We start from the raw sequence: 13,117 nt of genomic DNA on the forward strand, positions 1-13,117 counted from the left end.
AAATTGTAAGCGTAATGTCTTGTTGTCGTTAGAAGTATCTATAATAAAATTCGTGAAAACGCGTAGGTGGTCAAACGGCAACGGTGAAACGACGTAAGAAATCGGCCGCAGCACCTAATCCGAAAAAAATGTTCGAAGAAGCACAAATGGTTAGAAGAGTAAAGGCGTATCTTGCGAACATGAAAGTAATTACTGACGAGGAACGATTGCACGGTCTTTCCGTCGATTGCGAACCTCATGCCGGTGCTGTAGCAATGGCTGCGGCGGTACCACTCACTGGAAGCCGGGGGAGAAGGCATCCTTCTCCTACGCTTTCAACGACGAGTAGTGCCAGCAGCACAAGCGAGGGAAGAAAGAGTATACAAGGTCGGTTGTTTGTACGAATCGTTATAAATGTTTCTTTACTTACATATATGTTTATAAATTATTCAAATATTGATGAGTCAACTATTGTCATCTGAAATTGAATGAAACGTTTATTTTTCTCAGGTACAAAGTTCGGAGCTGCCTCACCCCAGGCAGTAAGAAAAATGTTGGCTCTTTCAGATCCTCACAAAACTCGACCGTACCAACCTAAACATTGTCCACCACCCCTCCCAGTACCTGGATTGGCATTGCATTCTAGCGGATTGGAGCCGAGTCCTGGTGCACCTAGAAGAGTCGGTTCCGGTAGTAGAGTTCCGATGCACGAAAGATCGCACAGCGATACTCCCTCGAGTTTACCACCCCCCGTCGATCTCAGTGCCGAGAGTAGCAGTGTCACAAGTCTGAGTAATCTTCAACCGTTACGGAAGACGTTAACGAGCGGTAAGTTGTTGTATCCATCGTTATTCACTTCGAATGGTTTTGAACGAGATGCTGCCGAGAAGTATTAGCAAAGTAGACGTTATATTTTTCTATTTTCTTTTTTTATTTTTTTTTCTTTCTATTTCACGCTAATCGAACTTTTTCATGTCGTGCGTTTTTATTTCATACCTTAGGCAATTTTTCTAATCGCGACTGTCCAAAGTTGTGATTTCTTCTCTTTCGCTTACCTCGTAATGTAATTACATTATTATTACATCGCTTTCGCTCGAGGCAGCTTTTAATGTAATAATAATAACGTCTATAATTTGTAATTGCGTTGGAATTATTTTGAGAAACTAATTATCGTTTATTTCTAATTATGATAATAAAATTTAAATTGTGTTTATGGTTAAAACCAAAATTAAACTAACATACATTAACGATCTCTAAGGTAGTAGAAGCATAGAAAACGAGCGAATCGGTATATAATATATATACACACACATACACACATATTATATATATGAAAGTTTCTCCAATGAGTTAGGACGAAAATACAAGTTTGGACAATTTAGATTAGAAGTTGCTATTTTACACGATATATATATATATAAACACACATATATATAACGGGCATGCATCTCGCGACATAACCATCCACGCACCTTATCATTGCTCGTAACGTACACTTGGTCAGGTCTCGTAAATGAGAAAAAAAAAAAAAAAAGTCCATTTTGTCTGCACGCTGCACAGCCGTTTACGCAATTCATAAATGTGTGTTCCATGTTATTTAGTTTATTATATTCATATATACACACGCATATTGTTATGCCGTATTTATTACCGTAGCTCTCGCGCTTTTATCGATCAGCCGTTTGTTAGGCAATCAAAATCACCTTTAAACAAACGATCCTCATTCCAATGAAGAAATTATCTTCTATTCGAATCCAAAATTCTTTCTTTCTCTCTTTATCTTTTTCTTATACCTCTCCTCCTCCTCCTCCCAATCTCTCCTGATTTTTCTTCTTCTTCTTCTTCTTTCTTTTTTTTTTTTTTGACCATGGGACATACGAAGAAAATCGCGTGAATTTACGTCTTTCGTTCGTTTCCAGGAGAAGGAAAAATTATTTGAGATGAGAGGCACGCGCATTTATCTACGGCAACACTTTATTAAACGAGAGAGACGACTTTGAGATCTCACCGATGAGTATTTATATCAATTATTTTCTACATTACGTAGCACTTGTTATTGATTAATTAGTTATTAATCAAATTTAATAATCTCTCTCTCTCTCTCTCTCTCTCTCTTCTTTCGAATTATTTTACAAATATTTAGAAAAGTAGTCTTGTATTTAGTTTGTCGAGCAAAAATAATCGAAAGAGATCCTCTCGATCGAGCTTAGTGTCTCTGCCTCTTCTTATTCTTATTCTTAGTTTTATTATACTTAGAGATTAACTTAGATTAGTTAAAATAATAGTTTTTAGCAGAAGATCGCGCGGATGGGCGGGCCCCCCTCGACCCCCCTCTTCTTCCCCCACTCCGAGAAAATTTAATTCGATAAGATAATAGAGAGAAAACAAACAAAAATCAATGCAAAAATCAAATCTATGCGAAAAGAAAAGAAAAGAAAAGAAAAATAAGAAAAAGAAAAATGAGCGTGTGTTCAGCGGCCGCAGCGGGACGAGACTTGGATTTTTCGAACGTGTTAAGTGATGGAAGTGTCTTGGGGACGTGTGCGTAGGTTCAGTGACGAGCAGTGATAGCGGTCACAGTACTCAACTGGACAGCCATAGTGGAAGCAGCGTAGAAGCAGGTGGCAGTCCACCACCACCGCAAAGACGGCATTCCGCCATGCAAGGTACGTAATTTTAACGTGATAAGGAAGAAGGCGAACGATCCTGTGCTCGTCGTGACTTCTTTATCGTCCTCCAATTCCGTAGCATCGTGTAGTGAGTATATTATAAGTATTCCTAAAAGATCAGTACTCTGTCGAAACTGTTCTCCTTATTTAGACGAGAGAGAGACTTATTTAACACCCGGTATATTATATTTCTCTCTAACGGTCCTCCCTCCTCCTCCTCCTACTCAGCCCCAGAGCTTCCACCTTTTTCTTTTTTTTTTTTTTAAACATTTCACTTTTTGTTACTTTGACGTTTCTATTGTATGCGTGTGTTGTTTTTTTTTAAAAAAGATAGTTTTTACCTTTTTATTTATTTTTTTTTTTTTTTTCTTCTTCTGTATAGTATCTTACCTAATTTCTTATACACTGTTGTTGGACAAAAGTTTTTGGGTACTGCGCGTCAACTGATTGTGAGAAGACAATCTAATACCTGTAAAAAAAAAAGAAAAGGATGAAGCTGAACGTTTAAAGTATTTTTATGTGATGTAAATAGTATTTGAATGTTGTTGCGTGAGTTTATTTTTTTTTTTTTAACACGAAGGATAACAGTAAATTCATATAAAATAAGTGTAAGAATATAAAGGAAGGTTAATAAAATTAGGATACTTGTACATATGTGTGTAATAGACGTACCCAAAACTTTTGGTTGGTAGTGTTTACGTAATAAACGTAAAATGATGTCTATTTGTTAAATAAGTCTTTTTCTTTTCTTATTTTGTTATTATATATTTATTAAATATATTATTATATTATTATATTATTTGTTAAATAAGTCTTTTTCTTTTCTTATTTTGTTATTATAATTAATTTATTTTTATTATGTTTCAATCGACAATTTTCGTACTCCAATAAATTGCTCTCTTTTTTCCTCTCTCCGCCCCCCCCTCCCCGGCCCCCTCTAGTAAATTCGTTTTAAATAAATAAATCATTCTTTGCGCGAATTCGCTGTAATTACACGTGTTTTGCATTTATGTATTATTTGATGAAACGTGTAAAGAAAAGGTTGGAACGTTGTGTTGTAACAGTTACACACACACACGGAACTTTTGAAATATTTTAAATGAATCTTATTTTTTTTTTCAATATTTTTATTCTCACGTTTCAATATTATTTTATTTCGCTTTTAATTAAACGGTTTTTTAGTTCGTTGTACGTGCGGACACGTGTAACAGTCGAATAAACGTAAAAATGATACGTAGATATAAAATTTTCAAATTAATTGTCGATCGTTTTAAATGTGTTCGTTTTTTGATTCCATTGTCGAAACTATTTCCTCTTGTTTAACGAACAACAACCTTCGTCGAATTTGAAATGATCCGACCGAGCTTTGATTTCGAAGAAACGTGTGTCCCATGGCCGTTCATTTTTCATTCAAATCACTTTCGCGAAAAAGTCAATCGTCTAACATATGTGTATTATATTTTTGTATAGAATTTATTTTATTATTATTATTATTTTTTTCCAAATCTTTTATCATCAAATTTACAAGTCTGATTTATACGGAAATGAAATTATCCGAAAATAAACGTAAGTCTTGTATGCATATATATATATATTTTTTTTTATTAAAAGCATGTTTTCGAATTTTGTTTATCTCGTTTTAAATCAAATTTCCCCCCAAAAAATTGCATCTTTCTTACATTAGACGAGAAACAAAAGTTTGAATAGAATAATTTCAATATTTTCAAATTAGAAATATTATTTTTTTTCGTTTATAATTTTTAAAAATATGCTTGTAAATTTGACGATGTTGGGAACATTTAATATTGGCATACAGTTTATTCTTGAAAATTATTTTATCTTAAGTTTCGTTAGAAGAACACGTAAAAAAAAAGAAAAAAAAACCGTGCAGAGCTTGTACATTCGCATTTATATTTAATTACGATCATTTTCAATCGAACGTATCATCGCTTGCGTAAAATCGTTGTGTGCTTTCAGCTTAATATTAATTATTTTTTATTTTAATCGCAATATATTATTTACACAGACATTAAGCTTTTGTACAGCAAAAAAAAAAATGCATTCGAAAAAATAATCATATCTTGTAACATATTATACACATTATCTCGTTATTTTCATTTCGGTAAATGTTTAAAAAAAAAAGGACACGGTCGTTTTATTTCTTTGTTATATTTGCTTACCAAAAAAAATGTCTCTCATGCTTCCGTCATCTATTTGTGTAAATATATATCCACTGTATATATAATATATATAAAATACTACCTGTGTACATAAAATTCCAGAGAACAAATAAAGAGATTTGTAATTTGTAAGAGAAAGAGAGGAAAGAATAGAATAAAAAAAAAAAAATTAAATAAATAAATATTTGGAAATAAAATATTAGACAAAAAAAAATATCGTATGTGGCCTCTGTCTATGGTGCAGGGTCAATTATGAGAGGTGGTGCTCCACCGTTTCCTCACGCTGTAGCAGTGTTACCTCCGCTTCCTGCCAACCACAACCAGAATCACAACCACAATCATCATCATCACCAACATTATCACGATCATCACCATCACGAACCCCAACCCCCTCAAGGTGAGTTTGCTGCGTGCGTCTACCTGCTAACACTCGGTCACTGCTGCTATCGCTTATCTTTATTCTCAACGACAAATAAATTCTTCTCTTTCTCTCTGTATCTCTATTTCTGTCTCTCTCTCTCTTTCTTTTTCTCTTTCTCATTTCCTTTCAATACCATTGCATATTTTTCACGTCAAATAAATCGTTCCGATGATCGCAACGAATACGTCGGCTCGAATTTTTGTTTCACTTTCAATCTCTCTCTCTCAAAGGTAGAGAATTTTCAAAATTTCCAATGATAAGATCATGAAATTAATAATTCTTTTTATTTTTTATTACGAAGAGCCGATAATTTTGTTTTGCGTGAATCGTAATAAATACGAATCTTAATTTAAGAAAAATAAATGACAGTTCGTATGATGATGGCTTTGCGTAACGAATTAATTATACTTGTATGATAACATTTGAATTACCTGCGGAATGTATAATTAGTGTGCATTTGTTGTTGCATTGCTTTTTACGTATGTGTGATGGGATGCGCTTGCGTGCTGTGTTGGATTGCGTTATTATCTTTATACGAATGTGTAAAGTGTTGGATTCGCGGTATTTCACTGTTTTACCTGTACGTATTGCATGTTATTTATTTGTTCGGTTTCTCTTAACTGAATACGAAGGCTTCTTTTCAGGGTACTAATTCATGTGGAGAACGGTTTTTCCGTAGACACGCGTTGGTCTCCTTCCTCGTCTTATTTGTCACTTCTCTTTTCTTTCTTCTGTATATCTTTCTCTCTCTTTCTCTCTCTCTCTCTCTCTGTCTGTCTTTCTCTGTCTTTCTCTCTCTTTTTCTCACTCACACTCTTTCTCTCTTTCTCTTTTTATCTTTCTCGTTGATCGGACACAACGGTGGAATCGTGGCGAGCGTTGGTGGTTTAAATTAACCCCCACGCTTATTCCCGATTTCGATCCCGAATTAGCGTGATTCTCTCTTGTACGATGATTTGAATTCATTTCGATAATATTGTTGATTAAATAATTCAATGGAATACGCAATTGTGTTTCGGCCAAATAAAGAATTTCAACGATTGACATCTTTTCGTGAAATATAATAATATGTAATCAATTTCTAACTTTCAAAAAACTTGTTTCAAAAAAACAATTAACAAAGTAAAAAAAACGAATCGTTTTGCAGGAAGAAACTCGCTTTAGACGGATCGACGAATCTCCAATGCGGATTTGTTCGACGATTCGACGTTCTTCCGAAACGGGGTAGGGGGGTAGGGGTTTACATTTCTTCTTCTTTTTGTTGGATTTTGATTTGCTGGCGAGAGATGATTAAACTAATGGAGTATAGAAAAAAGGAAAGAAAAGAAAACAAAAAAAACATTATATATATATTATACATGTGAAGGAAAAAGGGAGTCCTCCGTAGGTTTTTGCGTTGTTGTTGTTGGTGTTGTTTCTTTGTTGGTGGTGTGAGAATCGAGAGAAAGAAAGTCGAGGGTTTTCAGGTTCCGGTTTGGCCGGAGTCGTCCAGGGCCCACCGAGTGCAGGGACAACGACCATTATGACGAACCTAACATCATCCATGACGGGGGGGATGACGTCGAATGCGGCATCGATGAGAGCCGCCGTTGGCCTGGGTGGCATGGGGGGTGGTACTCAGTGCCGCCAACCACCGGCATACAAAGTTGCTGCGCAGATGGCAAGATTACACAGGCTTGGTCGTGCTCACAGCCACGAAGGAGTCACTTATAGGACCGATCACGAAGATGGTACTACTACTACTACACCCAACACAACACACACTATCGAAATATTAAATTTCGCACCCTCTTCTTTCGCGGATCTCTTTCTCTCTCCCTCTCTCTCTTTCTCTCTCTTTATTTTCTTTAGTATTACATTATATTATATGTATGTACATAGAAGTCAAAAAAAGAACAAAAATTCTCGTTTCTCTACGTGACTCGATTACGTTTCAACTTTACTCGAGTATAAAGATTCTTTTTTTATTTTTTCTTTTTTTTTTTTAACTTTGCGTCGTGAGTTACGTATTGAGTTACACACACACAACCCCCTAGCCTATCATTTTTTATTTTCGTACTTTCTCTCATCCTGGGAAGAGTTAACTTAATTATTTTTTACTTGAGATGATAATAAGTATGTAAGTATACGAGTTATCTGAATGTATGTGTAAACGTGTACATTCGTTCTCTCTTTCTCTCTTTCTCTCTCTCTCTCTCTCTTTCACTCTCACTTTCATACTCTCTCTTTCTTTCTCTCTCTTTATCTCTTTCTCTTTTCACCAACATTTCTATCTTCTTTCAACCTCCCCCCCTCCCCTTCTCCTATTCCTCCCTTTTCCATTTTACTCGTGACATAGCGTTCGACTTTCTTCCTCAGAGACGAGACATTTTTCAGAGCCATTACAACGGAAGGGTAACTTTGAAAATACGGAGAAGGACACACAGGGCAATGGAAAATAAATGACGTTTCGTTTATCGTTTTAACGCCCTTTTTGACGATCATGGAATTTGATCGATGAACTCGTAGTTTGTTTCGTAGATTCCTTAGAAAGATGCTTTGGGCTTGTCTGATAGATATCAAGTCTGATTGTCAATTGCACTTGATAATTACTTACAATGATTATTGCATATTGCGATGTATACATATATTTATTTATTTATTTATTTATACATATATATATGTATGTAGTATTAACAAAGCATCAGCAAGACGATACGAGCATTCATTGTGGTAAAGATTGAGATAAGAAACTTAAGAAACGTTAATTTAATTGTTTGCTGCGTCAATAATACAGGTGAATGTTTCTAATTACTGAAGCATAACTTCAGAGGGTGGTTTCAGTATGCTAAAATAAGTTTTAAATTTATTGTTTCTTTTTTCTTTTTGTTCGCGAATTTTACTTTTGATATTTTTTTCTCGTTTCTATTCGTTTACAAGGTTACCCTCCGATTACGTTTCACGAATTTCTTCAGTTTACGTCACTCTGTTACGTGATCATTCATTTTGTCGCATCAATTATCGAACAGGTCATCGTCTTAACATTATTATTAATTATATCAATCGATCGAAGAGTAATCCTATCATTTCTAAAAATTATGTTAATATGTGTGATTGACATTTTTTTTAATCATTCGAACGACTGATCCATTCGTTCGGTTGTAAATAATTCCTTGCTGAAAGAAAAGTGTGTTAAAAATTTCCAACAGGAGAAAATGCTGCTGCTTGCCCATAACTCGTTATCGTTAACGAGATATTTAATTTTTTGTTTATGTTTATTCGTTATTTTTTGTGTGTTTGAGCATCGTACTATACACCATTGCATCCCATCGAAACAAAAAAAAAAGCATCTCGTTTATGGATATTTTTCACAAATATTTTTTTTTTTATTCGTACTCGCATCGTTCGCACCTACCTCCTCCTCCTCCTCCTCATTCCCCTTCATCGAAGATCGAATGAATTATTTCTTTAATAAAATCGTCACTCACATTCTGCATATTTCTGCTGGCTTCGTATCGAAGTTATGTTTAAAACAACGAGATATTATTCGAAATATTCTTGATATTATATTACAGGTTGTTTCCGGATGGTTGGTACAAGTTTGGGTTGATTTTATATGTAAAATTAAATCGAAAAAAAAAGAGTAACATTTTTCGTAAAATTATTTGTGAAAAGTACGCGTACATTGAACAAAATTACATTAATTATTATTGCATTTTATTATTTATTAATATTTGCATTTTATTATTTATTATATATTAATTAATTATTGCAATTTAACAAGTTGTTTTTTTCTCTTTTTTTTTTTTAGAAAAAAATATAATCAAAAATGAATATTTAAAAATTAAAATACGAATTAATAATTTTAATATTTAATGAACAACAATTTAATTAGATATTTTGCAATGTCGTAGGATTTATGCGTTTATCGCAAGTCTATTTTAGGATTAACAGAAAATTAAGAATTTTCAAATACAATTTTTTCTTAAAATAACAGTTCAAATGAAAAAATAAAAATATTATTATTTATTTTATTTATTTGATATTGTTTTTTCTTACACGTAAAATCAGCCATCATTTTAGGTTGTTGTACCACTCGTCCGGATAATACAACCTGTATATAAATTTACAAAATTTTGGCATGGCTCGCTTGCTTGCGCCCAACTTGCACGTCTTTTATCCTAATCACACTATCCACGATCCTAACATCTCGATTCTATCTAAATCTTATTTTTTATGAAAAATCTTTTTTTATTCTAAATACAAAAAAAAAAAAAGAAAAATCGATCTCACCCTTTTCGATCACGTTTGGATGAATTTTAACACTAAACCTACCATCAAACTACAAATTTGTATCCAATTGAACTGCGAACAAAATATTATCTTTTATTTAGAAACGAATGATGTGTAATTAATGGTAAACCAAAAGTTCATGCGTTTTCAAAATTAAATATCTCACTTGCATAGAAAGTAATTTTATTGACTTAAAAAAAAAAAATTGCATTATCTGAAACAAAACAACAAACGCACGAACTTTTGGTTCATCCCCTCCGCCCCCCAAATACATTTATCCCGTATTCATCGTATTTTGAGTTACAAAACTGCGGTGGTAGGCTTAGTGTTAGAAAAATAAAAAAAAATGAGAAAATAAAATGAAAATGAAAAGAAAAATTAAAGAACAAAAGAGAAAATGATTAAACGCGTTTGATTGATCAACAAACGAAACTTTCTTTAATATATTTTCGAAATGTTCCAGATGACGAGGATGCCCAAGTGTCGGCGGTATAAACATGATCGACGAAGCAAAAAACCGAGCAACGTGACCTGGCCAGTGGTCCCATAGTTAATTTTCCTTAAAAGCAGATTTCGTTTGTTCCTGCCGGCGGCGGTGATCATCGATAAATCGATCCAATGATGAGATGGCATCGATTTCGTCGTTGTAATTAAACCGACCCGAACCCCGAACCTGGAGGGGGGGGATCACAACCCGATCTCGGCGAAAGGATATTTATAAATGCAATTCTTCGTAAAACTTTTCAATCCTTTGTCTCGTAGATCCTTCCATCGATCCTTCGTTCGTTCGTTCGTTCGTTTTTTTTCGATAAAAACGAAAGATGACGATGATGATGAGATTGGTGAGGATGATTGATAATCAAGTTCGAAGATATAACGAGCAACGCGAGATAATAATGATGATGATGATGATGATGATGATGATGATTATGTGTACGAAGTGAATACTAAATCGAGAATCTCAAGATGCGTGGTGATATACTTCCTCTTTCTTGTTTTGTTATTTTTATTATTTTTTTCTTTTTTTACCATATTGTTCGAATGATAGAGAAAGAGAAAGGTTAAACAAACAAAAAAAAATGGAAACGGATAAAGAGAAAAAAGAAGAAGAAGAAGAGAAAAATATATGGGAAGAGAAAAACTAAAGCACGGGGCGGGGGAGGAGGGGGTGGTGACTTTCGGTGCAAAGTAGTAGTGCAATGCGCTCGTCTTCCACATTAAGTGAAATTAAAACAAATAATTGACACAACTGACGAGGACATTTGTTCTGATAATTAAAAAAAAATATAATGAAAGAAAAAAAGAGAGAGAGAGAGATGGAATAGTACGAAATTCGTCGCTAAACGAATAAATAAAGGAACAAATACAAAAAGAGACAGAAAGAAATGCGTAAATCGAATTTCGCGATAATACGAATTCGTAATGAAAAGAAAACAATAAAAAGAACTTACGCTAGGATCTTTTATTAAAAGGAAGGTGTTTTTACTTTCTCTTTCTTGAACTCTTTTCCTTTATAGTTTTTCCTTTTTGTCCATAATCGTAGGATGTAAAAATGAAAAAAGAAAAAAACAAGAAAAAAAAGAAAACCAAAATCATAATTAAAAAGGCTCATCATAATCGAATTGTCGTTCGGTGTTGGTGATACACGCTCTCGACAAGAAAATAAATCCGGTGATAGGAAAAGTAATGAAGGAAAATGAAGGGAGGGGGAAAAAGAAAAAAGAAAGAGAAAAAAGAAGCATAAGAAGAAGAAGAAAAAGAAGGAGAAAAAGAAGAAGATGAAGAAGCGAGTGAAATAAAAAATACAAAAACAAAAAATATATATATATATATATATATATATATATATATTATATATCGAGCGATTATCTAAGTAATATTCTATTATAAATGTGTAATAAAATCGAGTCCAAAGATGTTATATATATATAACGCGTAATCGCCGCTGATAATACGAAAAAGAGACGGCGTTGTCTTGTATTATAATACTTTGTAGGATAGCTTTTAAACAAACAAACAAACAAACAAAAACAAAAAGAAAAGGGGGTTAGATTTGTCCCTTTTTAACTTGCCCAATAAATCCTCTCTGATGACGATCGACCATTAACCAACAACCCATCTACCCCATATACCACCCTACCTTTCATCTATTTTCCATCCCCCCCATCTCTTAACCCCCCCTCATCTTTAAATATATATAGGCGAATAAGTTGGTGTAAATAGCGTTTAGATTTTACGTAGACGTTAGCCCAATGATGAACGACGACAACTACGACTACGACGACGACGTGAGAAGACGAATTAAATAAAAAGAAAAGAAAATTTTCAAAATGATAGGGGAAGAGTTATAATAACATATATAAATATATATATTGGGTCAAATGAAGTATCATATACGAAAAAATAATCGAAAATCGTTGACACACACATCTTCTTCCCACTCTTCCAAGTCTAACGAATTCTCTCGTTGTCCCCTGGGCGTTATAATGTACATACATATGCATATATATATATGTATATATGTATATGTTTATGTATGTATGTATATATACATATATATGCGAAATATTCTCAACTCGTATTAATTAAACAAGGTTTATATATATATATATATGTAAGCTATAAAAAAAAAAAAGAAAAAAGAAGGTAACTTATAAAGATTCAACAATTTTTCTCTATCGACTTTATCGAATTATTATTGTATTATCGAGAACACCGAGAGTTTTGAGGTTCGACGTTCCGAAATAAATGCGAACTTTTTAGATTTAATGCTTTGTTAGACCTTCGATATATTATAGTTCGTGCTCCGTACAGACGTACACAATCTTACGTAAAATATACACTAATATACATGTACACACACACACACATATACACACACGAGGGACATTAATTATTTTTATTATTATTATTAATATTATTATTAATTATTATTAATTATTATTATTATTATTAATATTATTATTATTATTACTATCCATTATCATTATTATTATTATTATTATTATCATCATTATAATTATTATACACAAATCCTAAGGTTAATATCGAAGTCCAATTTATACCGCCTGAGATACGTTGAATTTTTAGCGTTGGCGCGATCCAAGTACAAAGAATTTTTTTAACAAACAAACAAAGAAACAAACAAAAAAAAAAGAAAAAGAAAAATTAAGAAACATTTAAAACAAGTGGGACCGAGAGTACGATCGATGGATGATGATGATAAATGGGGGATGAGTGCGATTGTTTTTAATTTTATGGTCGTATATATAATTATATTAATACGAGTTGTTATTCGTAAAACGTTTTTCACATACATTTTCGCGTAGAAGAGGAGGGGAGAGATTGATAATGCTGGCTGTATTCGTCATATTTATATAAGCATGAGAAGAATAAGAGGAAAAGATGAAGAAACAAAAATAAGAAAAAAAAAAAGAAAATATCACACACGTTGTTCTGAATATATATTTTCGAAAACACATATTTTTTTAAAAATATCGAAGATCGCATCGAACCCATTTTTTAAATTCCTCCACAAGAGGGAGAATAATAATATTATAATTTTTTTTATCGTTTTGTTTTAATTTAAACGAATT

The 13,117-nt window shown here is 33.1% G+C and overlaps 1 protein-coding gene across 6 annotated transcripts in view; it reads left to right on the plus strand.

Annotated features, from left to right (window-relative positions):
• The window catches only part of LOC122526461 (rap guanine nucleotide exchange factor 2-like), a 133,225-nt gene extending 122,703 nt beyond the window's left edge, over positions 1-10,522 (plus strand). For all 6 annotated transcript variants that reach the window (XM_043649876.1, XM_043649875.1, XM_043649878.1 and 3 more), the window contains 5 exons: positions 67-366; positions 490-807; positions 2,529-2,645; positions 6,716-6,979; positions 9,985-10,522. In XM_043649876.1, coding sequence (XP_043505811.1) covers positions 67-366; positions 490-807; positions 2,529-2,645; positions 6,716-6,979; positions 9,985-10,016 — 1,031 coding nt within the window. In that variant the 3' untranslated portion in view covers positions 10,017-10,522. The remainder of the gene's footprint in view (positions 1-66; positions 367-489; positions 808-2,528; positions 2,646-6,715; positions 6,980-9,984) is intronic.
• The last annotated feature ends 2,595 nt before the right edge of the window (positions 10,523-13,117 follow it).

This window comes from Polistes fuscatus, unplaced genomic scaffold (assembly GCF_010416935.1).
Source record: "Polistes fuscatus isolate 324 unplaced genomic scaffold, CU_Pfus_HIC Scaffold11, whole genome shotgun sequence".
Lineage (NCBI taxonomy): Eukaryota > Metazoa > Arthropoda > Insecta > Hymenoptera > Vespidae > Polistes > Polistes fuscatus.